This window comes from Urocampus carinirostris, chromosome 3 (assembly GCF_059441175.1).
Source record: "Urocampus carinirostris isolate Australia breed hairy pipefish chromosome 3, RoL_Ucar_1.0, whole genome shotgun sequence".
Classification (NCBI taxonomy): Eukaryota; Metazoa; Chordata; class Actinopteri; order Syngnathiformes; family Syngnathidae; genus Urocampus; species Urocampus carinirostris.
Window position 1 is genome coordinate 15,895,414 of NC_142351.1, and position 17,795 is coordinate 15,913,208.

Below are 17,795 nucleotides of genomic sequence, written 5' to 3' on the forward strand. Positions count from 1 at the left end.
TGTGAGGCTGAGAGCCGTTCTTTTGGGGAGATCGATCCAAATATTGATATAATTGATACGAAGCAGGTTCTTGGATCGGATTGTTCTGGGATTGATACTTTGCTCCTCCAATTTGCTCTAAAGGGTGCCTTCCTTCTCTCTCATACACACTGCCCTCAGCCACTCTCTTAGTTTAAGCCTGAGTGACTGACCAGCGCACTTTTAGCACCTCTCTCTACCTGGCCAACAGCTGGCCTGATGCCACATAAGATAGGGCCCAATTGAAGTGGCCATACCCTACCAGAAACTGAAAATTATAGAGGCAAACAGGGCAGTGTGGATTTTTTTTCAACTACAGAAAAGAATGCCAGGTCAAATTTGTGTGGTAAATTGGTCTGCTCCTGTGGCAACACCCAAAATTTACAAAAACACATGGAATAAAATTCTGATTTTGCAAAGATCAATGAACTGCAACCAAAAATGTAGCATAATACCTTTCCTGAACAAAGACCTATAAATCGGTTGTCACTATGGCAACAGATTCAATGAGAGACAATTGATATATTGTTTGCAATAATGATTCAAATGATTGTGCAATGGAAGGTATTCCGTTGCGTCCGCGGCACAGTTCTGAGGTCATGGGATCGAATCCTGCTGTGTGGAGTAGCATGTTCTCCCCGTGCTTTAGTGGGCACTCCAGTTTCCTCCCACATTCCAAAGACATGCATGAAAGTTTAATTGGCCAAATTGTCCCTAAGTGTGAATGAGTGAGTGAGTTATCCGTCTCTGTGTGTCCTGCGACTGGCTGGCAACTAGTTCAGGGTGTACCCTGCCCACTGCCCGAAAATAGCTGAGATAGGCTCCAGAACCCCCGCAACCCTACTGAGGATAAGCGGTGTAGATAATGGATGGATGAAAGGTATTTTAGTTACCTTGTTGAGATTGTTATACAGTATTTGTACTTTCGTTACATGTCTGCTTTGTTGGTTTGACCCTCTTAGCTCATGTTCTGAAACGGTTGTTAATTATTCAGTTTTAATAAGTTAACGTTTGCATTGTAATTATTTGATTGAAAATGAACCATTGTAAAGATTTATCGTAATTGTGAACTCAAGGGGCAGGTCTTGATTATTCAACGATCATGACATTGGCAAGCAAAAAGTATCGTAATCGATCAATACACCTGGATTAAATTGATAGCAAAATTCCCAGTATCTCCCACTCCTAATATTTACCGGTATCGATCATAATGAGTGTTGTAATTGTGGTTTTAAAGGTTGCTTTGACTTTGTATTTAAATTTGGAATACCTGGAACAGAGCTCAACAACAAACCCACATACTAGAACAATAAATTGGGAACGTGTTGAGTGAATTGAGAAATACAACAGCCATTTGAAAGCTTCCAAGAACTTTAAAAAGATGTAACATGTTCATCCTGTTCCTTCTCTTGAGTGGCCTTGACCTGCACAGTTCTAAAACCTCAGCAGCTGTCACAAAGTGTGTATTCTGGGCCTCGGAGGACACCACTCAAGAGATTTATATTATTTATAGTTCAATACATTGCTTACAGTGCAAAGAAAACTAACTTACCTCGTCCAGATAGTGTATAAGTGCATCATGGATAATACAAACACAGTGTTTTTATGTTTTTTAATCCACATTACCAAAATCAAACGGATCTCTGTGCACTTCATAGTTATGGAATGAAAACTTGTTTATAATCAAAGTCCTCTGAATTTTCCTTACGAGGCAGTGCAGATTTTCACATGTGATGTAGTTGACATTTTTGTTGGCTTGACGGTTTAAAAGAACTTCACACTCTTAAACGGAGACCAAAAATGTATTTTGGATTGTTCGTCTATAGGAATGATAGTCATTGTTGCAGAAAGTGAAAAATCATTTCAAGCCTTTTAACAGAGCTTGCTAAAAAAACAAATATGAAATATATCTTGAAAGACCACAGAGTGGACTGCTCTCACTTGCACCTTTTGGGCTCCATAAACTAAAAGTATGCATCACACACAAAATGTGTCCAATATTGTTAAAAGTCTCAACTGTTGTGTACAACAGACTATCTTACGGTCTCAATTCCAGAGTTCAAATACACAGAAAAAGGTTTGCGTTTTCTGAAGAAACCAGGTCTTGCTTTGATTTAAAGGACAAGTATATTTTGATATTTAATCCTTTACACGAAACTCCACAGCACTTTATTCCAAAATGAAGCTGGCTTTTCAAAACTAAAATTGCGTTATTTGAACATAACACTGGACAATATGCATTGGGAACGCAGCATTTTTACACCTGTAAAAACGTGGTAAACATTGGTGGTGGTTGTAACAACCTGTGGCCAGTTCAGGTTCTGGCAATCTTGTTCAAGTTGAGGTCCGCATGGATTTCAGTCAATGTCAGCAGATACATAGATGCTATGAATCAGTGACAAAGTTGAAGTTGTGCCAGGGCTGGATAATTCAACAAGACAACCCTAAACATTGCTCAAATCCGAGTAAGGCCTTAAAGGAGTAAGTATTTCGTCCTGGAATCGTCATTTTTGGTCCAGAGACCTTCAAATCGGTGAAAATTTTTGGTGTGATTTAAAGCGGGCTTTACATGCTCAGAAAAAATCAAACCTGACTGAAATTGAAAATTCTTTGTAATGAAGAACGGTCTAAACTACCTTCAATAAGAATCCACACCCTTATTGGAAGCTATAGGAAGCGTTAAAAGACAGTTATTCCTGTCATGTCCTGCACGGTTGTCATGGCGCCCAGCTGGCCCCGCCCCTTGACACCGGCTGACCTGTATTTTCCTGATTACTCCTATGGGTACTTAAACGTGCCTTTTGGAACTGCCCTTTGCCAGATCATTGTTTACCCTTGCTGAAAACCTATTCATGGCTTTTTGATACCTGTTTATTCTTGTTGTGCTTGTTGGACTTCGGCGTAACATTCTGAGAGATTCCTGCAAGTTCTGTTTAATCCCGTTAAATGCCTAGTCTGTAGTTTTGCCTGCATTTGAGCCTGCTTTGTTTTGTTTTTGGTCCGTTTGTGTGTTAGACAACTTTTCTTTCTCAATTAAAGTGACAGATCGTCTACGCAAATGAGTTCCAACTTCCTGACCCGTTTCAAGACAGTCCCGTTCCGTTTCGTGACAATTCCTGCAAAAGGAAGATCTACTAAATGTTGATGTGATTTTTCTGATGGGGGGGCCTAGTTTATGCACCAGCTTACTTTTGTTCAATTATTTGCAGCAAACTTTAAATCTTTTAAACTTAATTTCCCTTCTTAAATGTCAGTTTGTCTGATAAATATATGTAACTAAAATCCCTGATTTGAACCACCATCATCAATCCATCCATCCATTATCTGCACCGCTCATCCTCACTCGGGTAGTGGATGTGCTGCAGCCCGTCCCAGCTATTCTCGGGCAGTGGGCAGGGGACACCCTGAACTGGTTGCCAGCCAGTCAAAGGGCACACAGAGACAGACAACTCCCTCGCTTATTCACACCTAGGGACAATTTGGACCGGCTAATTAACCTGACATGCATGTTTCTGGGATGTGGGAGGAAACCCATGCAAGCACGGGGAGAACATGCAAATTCCTTCGATCCCATGACTTCAGAACAGTACCGCGGACGCAACGGGATACTGGCCAATTAACCTATCCCAGGCAGGGCAACCAGTCGTTATCTGCGAACAACTCGCGGTGTGTTTAAAGACCTGACATGCAGTCTGAAGTTTGAAATATTCAAAGAAAAATATTTGGTTTCCGAATATATTTTATTTACGATTAAGTTTTTCAAATATGATTCACTTGATGAACGTTAATTGTATCATTATTAAAATGGCAGCGAAAACACATTGGCAAAAATAAGCTTAATTCTAAAACAGGCCATTGAGGCAAACAACATGTCTACTGTGGTTTGTGTTAGGAATTAACATTTCATTCATTGCAAAAAGCCCCTACAGGTTCATTCCGCAGATTCTGCCTACTTTAAACTTGATACCCAAAACAGCAATCTGACCTACAGTTCAAAGAAATCAAGACAAGATCAACTCCAATTCAATCAACAAGACTACTTTCTGTTGCATCAAATGCAGCCCAGCAATTTACATCTTTATGGGCTGGCAGGTGGGGCTTTATTCAAAAGGAGTGTCATAACAGCGATAATAAACCAAAAGTCATTTGTGCTTTGCGGGGATGACTGCATTTCAAATGAATCTTCCACTCGTTGCCCCGCATGCATTTTTATTCAAAACTTCAAAATTATACTCCAGTAAGAATACCCTAGGGCCTGTGTTGTGGCTACACAAGCACAACATAGCTGAACTTCCCTATAAACGGTCCTCTCAAGCTGGAATAGACGCTCTTTAGGTTTTACACCTCCCTTGGGAAGGAGGGAAATATTAAAAAACAGGGCTGGTGAAGAAAATAAAGTATTTGATATCAGCTGTGCAAGCATGTGGAATGTCTGTCCAAACATAGAAATCATCAACTTGTCATTCGCCAGAAGCGCTCAAGTGAATTAAAGTATAGACAGGGAAAAAACTGATAAAACATTAAATGGTGCATGCGGTAAACACGTCTAGGCAGCTCAAGATTGTGGGGTGCTTCTGCGATGACGTGAGGAATGCTGTGGGCATACAAATCATGTTGGTGACTTGGACTCACCAGTTGTCCAAAGCGGCGTCACAACCTGAGTGGGGGGATGTATTTGAGCAGGGGTATCAGACCTTTTCAAAACCCTCAGGGAGACAATCCAGAGTTAACAGCTGAGACGCCAGTTAAAAGGTCAGAATTGTACTTATTATCCAGAAAACGTGTTCGTCAACAATATGAACATTAAATTCACCAAAATTAATGTAACAGTGGCCCCTCTTAAAGACAAGCTACTTGATATACAATTTGAGATGTGCTTCAAGCAAAAATCGAACTTCCAAGAACTTCCAGAGGCTAGCACAAGAGACCACTCGTCGCCAGCATCGGCATGTCTCACTTGCATTTTCCGCCATATAGACCAGATCCCGCATTTTTGTGTTTATTTTGTCTTTTTTTTTTAATCGCAAACTCACCCTTGTGTATGCACGCCCTCATTTACACTCCAAGCGATGGACGGGCAGGAGGCAAGGAAGAAACGGTCCAGAGTGGCAGAGAGGGGCTTCAAAGTAATTTATTTTATCCCTGTATTTTTGTTGTTTAATTTCTATTTGAGTGTGTTTTTAGTGATCATTGCCATTTTTTTTAATGGCTATTTAGGTTCAACTTGGATAATTTTGGGAGGCCTGATACGGATTAATCGGTTTTCAGTTATTTCTTATGGGGAACATTTGTTCAAGATACAAACAATTGTAGATGTTAGCTCGATCTGGGAATAAATTAATCTTTTCTACAGAGGGGCCACTGCATGAGCATTCAGAAACCAAATGGATGGATAGTAAATACTAAAAATGAAACACAACAATGCATAAAATCAATTCAGGGTGTGATGGATGATTTGTAAATGTAAGCCGCTGTATTAATTTTGATGGGTGCAACTTAATACAATAGCTGAATGTCTTGAAGAGACATCACATATTTGCACAGGGTAACAACTGAATCAGAGGTGATAACGGTGTTGAGTACATACAAGTAACATATTCAGTCTTACACCTGGAGAAAAAAGGGGTCTTTTACTGAAATTCATTGTCAAAACATTCTCGAACAAAACATACGCAAAAATGACTCTTTCATCAGCATTTTTACATTGTACTGTGGTGCACTCCATCTTAGTAATATACAAGCAGGCCCAAGAAGAAACTGGCAACTGTCACATTTTCTTTTCTCACATTGAATCAACTAAAAAAATGCTCAAAATTGTTCTTGTTTCACATTGATTAACTAAACAGAAGCTGCACTGATCATGGCTCAAATTGATGAAATACACTAAAAGCCCCCCCCAAAAAGATGATCCACATTTGAAGGATATATCACATGTCAGGAGGATTTCAGTGGCTAGTTTCACATACAATAATTTGTGAAGGGGGAAAAAACAAAAAATAGAATAAAATTATGTTCTCACTTTCTCAAGTAAGGCTTTTTTTTCATCAAAAATGTGGCTCCTGCTGAGTTGGCAGCAATATTGTGATATGCAGTCATTTAACAGTATTTAAACAAAGGCTTGATGAAATAACACAAGAAACAAGACAGACAATAGAAGTGCCAAGATCAATAGTGGTCTTGTACAACAAAATTAATCAAATAACAAAACAAGGACGTTAAGCCATAGGAACTTGGTTTCACACTCGTTAAACAAATTCACACACACAAGCATATATTTAAAAGAACTCTCACTGTAAATCTTGTACCGAACTTAAAAGGCAATCATTTTTCAGTCCCACAGCGCTCAGTCTGACAGGCAGGTAAGAGAAAGTACATTCAGTGATAGTGATGGGGCGTCGTCAGGACATGTAGTCCGGAGAATAGAGACGCATCCTCGGACTGCTATTTGGATTTGGATCCATTCGGGGTATTGAATGCTTGAAATTATTTGGTGCTGAGGGGGAAAACAAGGCCAGTGTCAAAAATGTCAAAGCAAATGCAATTGCAACACAGAAGCTTCAGGCTTAATCAAACAAAAATATGTATGTGAAATACATTAAATCAGCCTCAATTGTTGAAACATCACTGCTTTAATCAATACATTAATCAAGTCTTTGAAGAGAAAATCAACAAAAACACAATTATTTTTGATTAACACTACTCTTGTAGAATGTGTCAAGCATCAACATTCAGGGTTCGTTCGCCTTTTTTCATGAAGTAATTCAAGCACCTTTTAATTACTTTCAAAGCCAATTATCCAATTACTCCAGGCTCACTAAAAGAAGAAAACCAGTGTGTCATGTACAAATAGCCACAAATATATCTGCGATATACATGCGCCCTTTCTAATCTTGCGTGTGCATTTATCAAGAGATATGATTGTTAGATATTAAATGAATCACACAGATGCTCCCCTACTTACGACCATTCGAGTTACGAAAAACGGTAGATACGAACCTTTTTTTCAGGATGTTTAAAATGACTTGGAGATTGTTGTAAGTTAGATTTGTATTGTGCACCTTTATTCCCAAGTACAGGACAGTACTGTAATGCTTCTTTCCGCCGCTACTGCCGTGTGGTGGCGCTGAGAGAGGTGAACCAGCATCCACCTTGAAGAAATCCGCTTCCTTTTCCTCGTTCGTGTGTAAACATTCTATACTGTATCTCCACCGCGCTAACTTTGATATTTTTATTGTCTAATATCTCATGCACCCATGCAATTTGGTTGGTGTAAAGTGTAAAGAAGAGGCGAGGTGTTTAATTTGAAATGAAAGTGGAATATGGAAGCTTGATGCGGTTGAAAAAATGGTTGATCGCTTTTTTTTGCCACTTTTTACCACGGGGGAGGAAGTCGCCTAACTTTGAAGCTCATTTTCCAAAAGTAAGTTGAACTTCATTTTATTCATCTTTATAAAGCATATTATTTTATGAAATGTTTATTTCTTGGTGCAAAACAATACAGGTTACTTATACAAGCCTTTAACATATTATATAAACCATAAACATACAAAATATAGCACTGAAGCAACTTACGAACAAATTCAACTTATGAACGATCGTCCGGAACATATCTTGTTTGTAAGTAGGGCAGCGTCTGTATTTTTACATTTGAGACAAATCTCTCTCTATATAGGTGCCGGATAAAAATGATATGTAGCTTGCATTTTAAATTGCAGGAAGTTTTTCCCATTACAATTTCCCACTGGGAAACGCTACCTTAATTTTAACATGGCCCATAGTAAACGTCCGTTTGTGATACGTAATCGTTGCACTAATACACAGTTCATACTGTCCTTAGGTATAGTTTTCCCCTGTCTACTTTGGTGTGACCCGTAGCGAGCGGCAGCGCTCCGTAGGAAAATAACATACGAATTAATTCACGGGGCAAGAAAAAAATGCAAAGGCAAAGCGAAGCCACCAGAGAGCAGTGTCTTCATCATTTTTAGGGAGACTTGTTGAGAAACATGCCAACAATTTTGTGCATTTGAAAGCACTTCACCCAAAATTCAAGCAATTTTGAAAAATTTCAAGCACCTGTAATGAACCTGAAAAATCCTCCGTTTTTGCCACTTGAATAAAAATGCCATCAGTTTTGTTTCAGACATACATATCATTTAAAGCAGATTTCTTCCTTTGAACATACTTTTTTCGACATAAAAAAACTGTATCCTACCAGTGACAGGTGGAGGTGTTCTTTGAGTGAAGGCCGGGGGATACGTTTGCTGCTTGGGAGAGAACACCGTGTGGAGGACTGCAGAAGAAAAAGCAGGACTATCAGAGCTGAGAATCAGCACATCGTCAAGACTGAGCATCACAAAAGCACTTTCCGAGAGCAAAACACAACATGCATTGTGGCCCGACAGCTGCAATCCATCCCACAAGAAATCATTAAAATGATTTAGAGGCCTTACTGAACATTTAGCTTAAGAATAAGTCGCCTAGCTAAAAAGAAGACAGTCCATCTCTATGATTTTCTTCTGCTTTTCCCCATGCTCTCACGTGGGTTTCAGATTAGCCAAGATTGTAATGGTTTCCTGTGCAACCCTTTGAGCCTTTTTGTGAATAAGGACTATAAAAATAAATATGACTTGACATATACCAGACTAATTACCAAGAACTCATCTCCCTCAATTTGCCAATCAACAATCCTTAATCGTTGCAACAAGGAGATAGAGGCATCAGAGAATTCATGTATAATGAGTTTACGTTGCGCTCTGAAGTTGCATTATAATAGATGTGTGACCTAGGGCTGCAACGATCAGTCGAAAATGTTGACAAAAATACAAACTCGGGTAGTGGATGTGCTGAAGCCCGTCCCAGCTATCCTCGGGCAGTGGACAGTGAACTTGCGTATCATGGCAGTACCTCGGTGGTGCACGAACATTTAAATAGAACAGTCGGACAGTGGAACGAAACTGAATCGGTAATATTGAATTGACATTCAAGCCAATATGGTTTTGACAACATGCATAATACATTTAATACGAATAAATTGAGTGTTAAGCCAGACTATGCCTGCCAAACATTTAAATTTAAATGCAAGTAATCCTAACAACAAACATCAGTTGTTAAAACGTCAAAAACGACAAAGTAATAAAAAAAAGGTTGGATTTCAAACAGTTGAGGATGGTTGACTACTTCTGTTACAGACATCGCAGTTGACTACTGAATGTAATTCACAAAATGGACATAATGATGTTTTATTTACTGTTTACTGTTGCCAATGAGACAGTTCTTTGTTTCAGTTCCCGTAACCGCCACTGACGTAGGGGCACCACTTCCCGTGGTGTGTCTCGAAAAAGTACAGCTTGGCGGCCCCTGTCTCTACATGCGGTTTTTGGCATAGGGTCATGGTTATCAATAGCAGGAGAACCCCCCTATTTGAACAGATATAGCCTCCCTTCATCATCTGGTCGCCGTTGTTTTTCAGTGTCAAGCGTCCAAACACTCTTCAGAGATGAGCCGGACCTTGGCATTGACAAAGAGTGGTGTTTATTTCTTAGTTTATGTCCATACTGACTGAGCACTGTGCCTAAATGTTTTTAGATAAGGCTGTTTTACTTGATTTGTGTACAAGTCTAAAATGTGTTCAATAAAAGGTGTCATTTTCATTGTGCCAATGCTTATCATTTGCCACATAATTAAATCAACGTCAAGCTAAATTTAGGATTAAAAAAAAAATAATTGCCCAATTATTCGAGTAACTGTTTCAATAGTCGATGACTCATTGAATTAAAATAGTCGTTATTTGCAGCCCTAGTATGAACTGGGCCTACTGCTGTGCTTATACTATTTGACTAGAAAACAATGACTTGCTGGTGTGTAACAATGAAGTTAATATGTAGTCTATGTTAGAGACACCCTACCGATGATGACGATGGCTGTCCCGGCTAGCAGGGCAAACAGGGTGAACAGCATCATCTGGTAAGAATTTTTGAAGCCGTGCAGTGGGAGGCCCCCCTCTGTGTTAACAAGTGGTGGAGCAGCTGCTTATGGAAGAGAAGAGGGTGACATCACATTCTAAATGTCTTCCGAGGCTCAACAACAGCTACAAAAATGAACAGATGATTAATTACAGGCCATGGTAGAATTGTTTATGGCTGGTAATTTGTCACAACAAAAGCAGAAACATATTCACAATTCCCATTGCCTGTTGGGTCAAATCTTTTTCCCCCCAGAAATTCAACACCACATGAAGATCATTCTGGCTTCGCATTAACAAGAAGAGAAGAACTGACCTTGCATGCTTGCACCAGGCTCAGCCACGTGTATCAAAGTGATGGGGATGATGAGACTCTGACCCGAGGAGGCGCTGCTGAAGGTAATGGAAGCGGAACCAGCTGCTCTTAGGTCCAAAGCCCTAATGGTGTATTTTGTAAGGCTCGGAAAACCGCTGTGTGACTCAGTCTTTTGAATACCGATGCTGGGAGAACTAGAGACAACCTAAGACACAGATAAATTGATTGCGTTACTTTTTCTTTCAACACGAGGCATTATTATTCTTATGAAAAATGTAATTATCCCTGACCTCCATGTCTGCTAGGGCAGCAGCTGGACCAAAGACTGTGAGTGCCGCAGACTGATGCACATTTGAGAGCATCACTTCAGTCAAGTCGGCGTAGAGGCCCGGCTCTATTGCCAGTCTGGCGCTAAGCTGCTCGCCAGAAAAGGCGCTGCCTTGAATGCCAGCTTTTACCAGCAGGTTGGTCATTGACATGCTCAAAACACGGGTCAGCTGGTCTGGCATGGGCTGCAAGGTCATGGAGCACGTGTACAAACCTAGGCAAGGGTAAAAGGTAAACAGGAGGCTAAAGATAACCTAAAATAAGAAACAACACGTTAGCTAAAATGTGTGTTACAGAGTGATAGGTTTAAACTCTATAAATACAACAGTGAGCAATTTAGTCAAAATAACTGTCCATTATTCCAAACAAAATAAATGTTTAACTTCTCCCTTTTTAATGAACAGAAAAAATGCTTTATTGTAAGCACTACTGGATGCAATCAAGATCAAATACACAACTACAGCAGCAAGGTAGGAGGAGGGGGCGACTCAACCTCACCAACACAGCAATGAGTGACCCAATGGTCTTAAATGAATACTGGATAATTTGTGTGCGGTTGCTTTAAGATCAGAAAGAGCTCAAAACCGAAAACGAAATTTCAATCCAGGCCGCTTGATTTGGGCGAGTTAGATTGCAGGGTGCTTGAACACCTTGAGCGTCGCATGTCAAAGAGGAGGGGCTTCCACCAACAAAACAGACATACTGGGCAGACAACTCTCCTCTCTAGGGAGGTGCGCTAAGAGTTGGTGGTGCTTACTTCATGGTACTAACTTGTTTCTGATTTTATAAACAAAATGACACGCTAGATAAATGGCATAAACTGCGCTTTTCTCCCCTCAATATGATTGACTTTTTGGTGCATGCCTTGCTTGGTGCTTCAAAATCCCTACGCACACCTGGCGACAACCGCATGAGACGCCACTGTTGACTGACATTTTGCCTTTGGGGTCAGGTCTGCGGGAGCACTTTTTGGAGGAATGGGGCGCAGCGCCAAAGGCATTGAATATTAAATTCCTCAAGTGTGCGGAGCACTGAGGAAAAGGGCGAGTGTACTTTTCACAACGCATGTAGTCTAAATACAAAACACTGTTGTGACATAGTCTGAAAATACATATGACGAGAGTTTTGACAGCTCAACCGTCAAACGTTTAATTTCCAGACAGTATCAGTAGAGACCAATAACCGCCAGCATTAGCTCGTCCCAATTAGCACGTGCATTATAAGACAACTGGTCTTGCACACTTGTGTTTTATTTTTATCGCATTGCGACTCCTTTTAATGCCCTTTTATGTTAGCCTAGCCATTCAGTATTCACCACGTACTCACAATATTTCAACTTTTTGACCCAAAAGTCCTCAATTTATACATCGGAATTGAACAGCAATGGTTGGTTGATTTCAATAACCACTAGGGTTGTAGGGGCATCGTTTCCTGTGCTGCGTCTTGGGCAAGTTACAGCCTGGTGTTACCCATTCCTCTACAGGCCTATCAAAAACTCTACACTGGCGCAAGCAGCGTTCAACGCCGCCGGCGATAGGCATTTTGCTTCTGGCGTCAGGTTTGCGAGGGCACTTTTGGAGGAAAATAGCACCGTGCCAATGGTGTCTACAATCAAACATGTTTGATCATTTTCGTGCTTGGTTGCCAAATTCCTTAAGTGTGTGGGGTACAGAGAAAATGGTGAACTGCTCTTTTCTAGAAACGCAAGTGCTCCAAATACAGAACAACGTAATGATATATGAAAACATTTATGAAGGTAGTCGGAGTTTCCTTTAATCCTCGAGGACCGATGACAGGCAAAGGCAATATTGTCCGTTACCACGGCAACCACTATTGACAACAATCTGGCGCTATTCTCCACAGTATGGTTGCCCTCATGCTGTAGTCTAGAAATAAAGGGCTCACATTTTACGCTATGCAACCCAGGTTTGTGTTTTCTTTTGTGCAATAAAGAAATAAAACATGCGATGTAAACAACTGGAGTAGAGCTGAAAATGACTTCAGGTGTGTGGGGGCACCTGCAGCCAGAGGCGTCGGACACCTAATTCCCCACTTGGTTGGCGTCAGATGTGCGCTGGGCTTTATGCGATCATGTATTGCATCTACATCCTGTGTTGTTTCCACAGTGTGATGAGGTGGGTAGGTTTAACCTTTATCTTTGACAATTGGCTTTTGCCTCAAGTGAAGTGAAAAAAGTTGCATTATTTTAACATTCCTGGTGCAAAGCACAGTATTGTTCCAGCGTCAGACAGCAATTCGCGACATCTCCATGGACCACATTGAATTACAATCAAACATGCCACAGAAACCGTTCGGTGTGTCTGTGGCATTACTGTCCAGTTATTGTCGGAGCAAATATCTTTTAACAATGTAAAAACTATATGAATTATTCTCACAGCTCATAAAAAAGTGGTTGTTTACTCAACGGATAAGAGTAATTTTCCACTTAGCTCTAATATTTGATTTTTTAGGTGAAGGGTCATTTGAATGACAAAGGTTCCCAATCAGACTGTGAATTAGCAGAGAGGGAGCAGCCCTGAGTACGTACTAGATTCCACCCAAAAAGACCCAAAGATAATGAGCCACACTTTCAGGCATTAGCAGCTCAATACAGTACATCAACTTGGCAACTTTTACAGCCAGTGTTAAATACCCTTCTAGCACGAATCAAATATTGATTATAGCGTGTTAACAGCATTCACCTGACCCTTAATGTGGAGTATCAAGCACTAGTTTAGTTGAAAACATCAGCAAATTAAATGATCAAATTCAATAAAGACTATTTTGTGTTGATGGTTAAAGTGACAGGTAAAGCTTAAAATATATAAAAATGTGGACAAAAATGTGTATCAAGGTAGAGTTGGGAGTATAGGATAGTGTCTATGATCAAGAATGATGATCCATAAAGATCACTCTATAATGGCGTGAAAAGAAAAAAAGGTATAATCAAATGATCTTGTTGTTAACCCCCCCCCCCCCTTTTTTTTTACTTAGTATTTAAGTGCCCATCTAATCGAGATACACCAAGCCACATTTCAATTCATCTAAGACCTACAGCATGCCCCAGAAATATGAATTCAGACATACCAATGCTGGCATCAAAGCTAGTGTGTGTTTTAAACACACTGCTTGCAGGGAAATCAACAGCTTCACTGGTAAAGCTGAGATGGCAAGTAACAGAGGTTTCTGGTTGTAAATGTGAAATGGCTTCTGCTTGGAAAGAGGAGCACGTTCCTGCAAGAAACATTACATTGGCAAAAGCTTAATGGCAACAAGCTGAAGGCTACAAGAAACAAAAAATATACATACATACACGCCCACACACATGTATATATATATATATATATATATATATATATATATATACACACACACACACACACACACAGTAAATTCCTCCGTATTGTAACCCTGCAGCTTATGCAATGATACGGCTAATTTATGCATTTTTTTTCTAACGATGGCCAGGGGCGCCCGAGCAGTAAAGGTAAGAGTGAGACACGTGGAATATATGTGTCGAGAAAGACGCAAGTTTAACGTAACTTTGTGCATTCAAAAAACTTCCAACAAACACGTATTGGTTTATCAAAAGTTCGGCGGCCGTTAAGGAACCGTAGATTAAAACTCTTTTTGTGTACCGTCTTTCTTTGTGAATATCTCATGTTTCAATGTGGGCACATGCGCCCTGCAGTCGGTCTTAAGTATGCACAAAATATTTTTTCCTTTGAAAAATGCACAGGATATACTAAAAAAAAAAAAACCCTGATATTCTGCTTATTTACATTGCACTGCTATTTTGAACAGCACTGTATGTACTGTATGTGTATACAGTATTCTCTGATTGTAATTCTGTGTAGTTAAATTATATCAATACCGATGAGGTTGGTTCCTTGTCCTCTAGTTGTGAGGAAGACATCAATCTGCTTGCCGATTCTGACTGGCAATGCTTGTGCCATGGCAGTTGTCTTTGTCGCAGATTCCACCAGAATCTAATAATTCAGAGGGTAGGGGGATAAATAGCCAAAAACAATTGCATGTACGATAAAATAAAATCATTTTTAATACAATACCGTAGTTATTTTCGGCTTTGGCAGCGCTGTCAAATGTCCAAACAATTTTAGATAAAAAATGTTTATGACATTTTAAATTGTATTGTTATCATCACTATTATTATTAAATTGCAAAAGAAAAACAATGAATAAAAATTATTGTACGGGATTGAAAAAAATCAACTTTGTTGATTTGTTGTTAAATTGAAAGTAATACAATTTAAAATATTTCCATTGATGATTCCTCAGAACTGTGTTTGATTCCCAAGTTTTATGCATATATGCAACATGACAAGGGCATAAAAAGAATTGAGAAAAGTTTGGAATGCATCAAGTCCTTCAAATCAACATGGTTTACCTCTCTGTATGTCCTTAAAACGCCAGGAATATCATAGTACACAGTAGCAGATCCACTGTCTCTTGCAACAGCTGCACCAGTTTTGGAGTCTATTTGGATCACGGCACTGGCTGAAGAGCTCCATGTACCGGGGCCTCCTGCAGGGATAGTAATTTTGAAAGTGTACTCAAGATACTTAAGTACTGTATTTTGCTGATTATAGGGCAAAACTTAAAAAAAAAATGAGCATGCGGCTTACAATCCAGTGCGCCTTATATAAAGATAATAAAGGGATTGCATATTACCATATTTGTGCAATTATTGATCAGACGGAAAATACCACAATTGTATAACAAAGGTGTCAACTATGATCAAAGCCGTATACCAATGGTGAGAATGTTGAATTCCATCCACCCGGCCAATAGAGACATAGATGGGACACAACATTACCATTACACTATTTTTAGTTACGTCCTAAAACAGAAAGTGATAAAAAATAATATAACATTTTGTGAGATTCAAAATTTTTGAGATCGTGGTCAGCGATATTTTCGACTCAAAAATTGTAAGACCTCGTGTATAAGGTGCACCCAAACTTTAAGTTCTTCTTCTTCTGTTAGGTAATCAAAAAATGTCCACTATTCATGAGTAAATACTGGTTTGCATTTTTGAAAAGTTAACAATGTAGTGTGAAAAATACATGATTTGAAAAGGTGTTTCTCCATTTTTGGGCATGTATCTTTTGCATATTTGACGTGTTTACAATGAAAAAAATTGAAATTATGTTAAAAAAAAAACTCACTGTGACAGCATTATTTTAGGCCTATGTGACATTATAAACAAAGCATAATAAGAAAAAACAAAACATGAAGATGAGTCTTTTTTACACAGCAGTAACGATATCTGGAAATTCTTACCATCTTGACTGGCCAAAATGGCAGTAAAGCAAACGACATCCCCCACCACGAGCGTCTGGGTCTCTCCTGGCTGGATGGCGTGCTCAACAGGAAGTGGGATGTAGTCTGCCATTACAGTGTTATCACTGTCGTGCACAGACAGCAGTGTCAGTCCGAGGTTGACCGTCCTCACTGTGAAAGTATGGTTACCAGGTCCAGAACCAACCTGCACCAGATCGTCCCTGATAAAAAAGAAACAAACAAATATAGAATGAATCTACAGTACACTTTTTCAATCACGATTAAAAGGTAAACATGTGATTGTGATGGCTTGTCAATTTTTTTTAAACATTTAACCTTAAAAAGTGGAGCCAGGAACTTTAAACTAATTTACTTGCTTACGCCATTTTCTGGCAGAAATTATAATTGCAGCCTCTGTCAAGCTTCTTGCCTGGCGCGTGCAATCCTTTTTTTACTTTCACCATTTTCATCCTAGAATAATCAAGCATGCGCGAGAAATAAGCCACACCTCATTTCCTTCAGCATAATGCACTCTCTGGCTGGAGAACAGATGATAAAAGTAAGATGAAAGCAGATAGGCACAGTGAACAATATGTATAAAAGCTCTTTGAACTCAGCTGGGCATTGTTAACCTCATGCGTAATAGAGAAAATATTAGATTTTAGACCTCCACCTGTGCACCCCACCTTTGATTTAAATTTTGGGTGTGACTATCTCCACATAAGAGCTCACCGCCAGCATCAGCTAATCCTAGTTAGTGCATGCATTTCCGATCAAAAAAACCCAAGCTCGTGTTATTTTTATTTTTTTTGGTCGCTTTGCATATCTTTATTATAGCTTGTTTGGTGACCCGAGCCTTTAGTTCTAAAAAAAAATAGTATTTTCTGAGAAAAAAGTATAATGTCTATTAAATTGAAGCAGAAAATAATAGACAAAAATAAGAGTGGTAGTTGTGCGAGTGATCCAGCTAAGTAGGATAATCAGTCATCATCTACGATGTGGATAGTCATGGCCAAATTTAAGCAATTTTTAAGGATTATCAAAGCCATAATTTCAATTTCTCCAGTACTATTAAAATGAGGAATCCAATTTGAATCATGTACTTGCATAACCATATATATATATATATATATATATATGCAATTTTCACATGCGATTTTGGACTCATTCAGTGCGATAACGTATAAATATATTTTCAGAAGCATTGTCTTTTTTTTCCCTAGTGAGTATCAAGTCTCTGGGAAATAGTTCAGTATAATAAATCACCACTAGATGGCAGGAGTGGCTTTGATCAAATATTTGACAACCCACTTAGTGCCTTGTTTTGCTTTCTGTATCCACCATATGAGACAGTCAGGCAGTGTGTTGGGGGCCCATGTGCCAAGAATTAGGTACAGACAGTTTAATGCTTCAAAGCTTTATTCTTTCAGAAAAAAAGGACCTTCGTCATCTTTAGGACTGAGAGGGATGACATTTAGTGTACACCCCGCGAACGCGATTACGACCCGAATCATCTGATACCGATCCCAAAAACATCGGGTAATGAAAGGTTCGTATGCAAAGAGCCCTTGTGCTTATGGACAGCATCGTTTAGAAATTAGAAGCAATGTTCCCTCTAATTTTTCACGGGTCTGAGCGTTCACACAAAGTCTGGTAGCAACGCTTGAAACAACAGTGAGCAACCATAATCCCAAGTGTGGCAAGATAATTAATTATCAAACATGTACAAAACTTGACATCAAGTTACATTTTGCTGAGTTTCCGGCAATGCAAAATTATTTTTCTCTTTTGAATGAATTGACTCATGTACTATTGCACAGGTTGTACGGCCTACAAACGTTGTTTGTTCTTACAATTCTTTCACAAGATC

The 17,795-nt window shown here is 39.4% G+C and overlaps 1 protein-coding gene across 2 annotated transcripts in view; it reads right to left on the reverse strand.

Moving 5' to 3' along the window:
* Nucleotides 1–5,629: 5,629 nt before the first annotated feature.
* Nucleotides 5,630–17,795, reverse strand: part of nup210 (nucleoporin 210) — a 46,153-nt gene continuing 33,987 nt past the window's right edge. The window contains exons 32-40 of one of the 2 annotated variants that reach the window (XM_088330836.1): nt 15,926–16,146; nt 15,030–15,166; nt 14,497–14,611; nt 13,710–13,856; nt 10,586–10,836; nt 10,296–10,500; nt 9,924–10,046; nt 8,231–8,308; nt 5,630–6,511 (exon numbers count right to left, since the gene is read on the reverse strand). In XM_088330836.1, coding sequence (XP_088186962.1) covers nt 6,417–6,511; nt 8,231–8,308; nt 9,924–10,046; nt 10,296–10,500; nt 10,586–10,836; nt 13,710–13,856; nt 14,497–14,611; nt 15,030–15,166; nt 15,926–16,146 — 1,372 coding nt within the window. In that variant the 3' untranslated portion in view covers nt 5,630–6,416. The remainder of the gene's footprint in view (nt 6,512–8,230; nt 8,309–9,923; nt 10,047–10,295; nt 10,501–10,585; nt 10,837–13,709; nt 13,857–14,496; nt 14,612–15,029; nt 15,167–15,925; nt 16,147–17,795) is intronic. The other variant, XM_088330837.1, reaches the window with a different exon arrangement.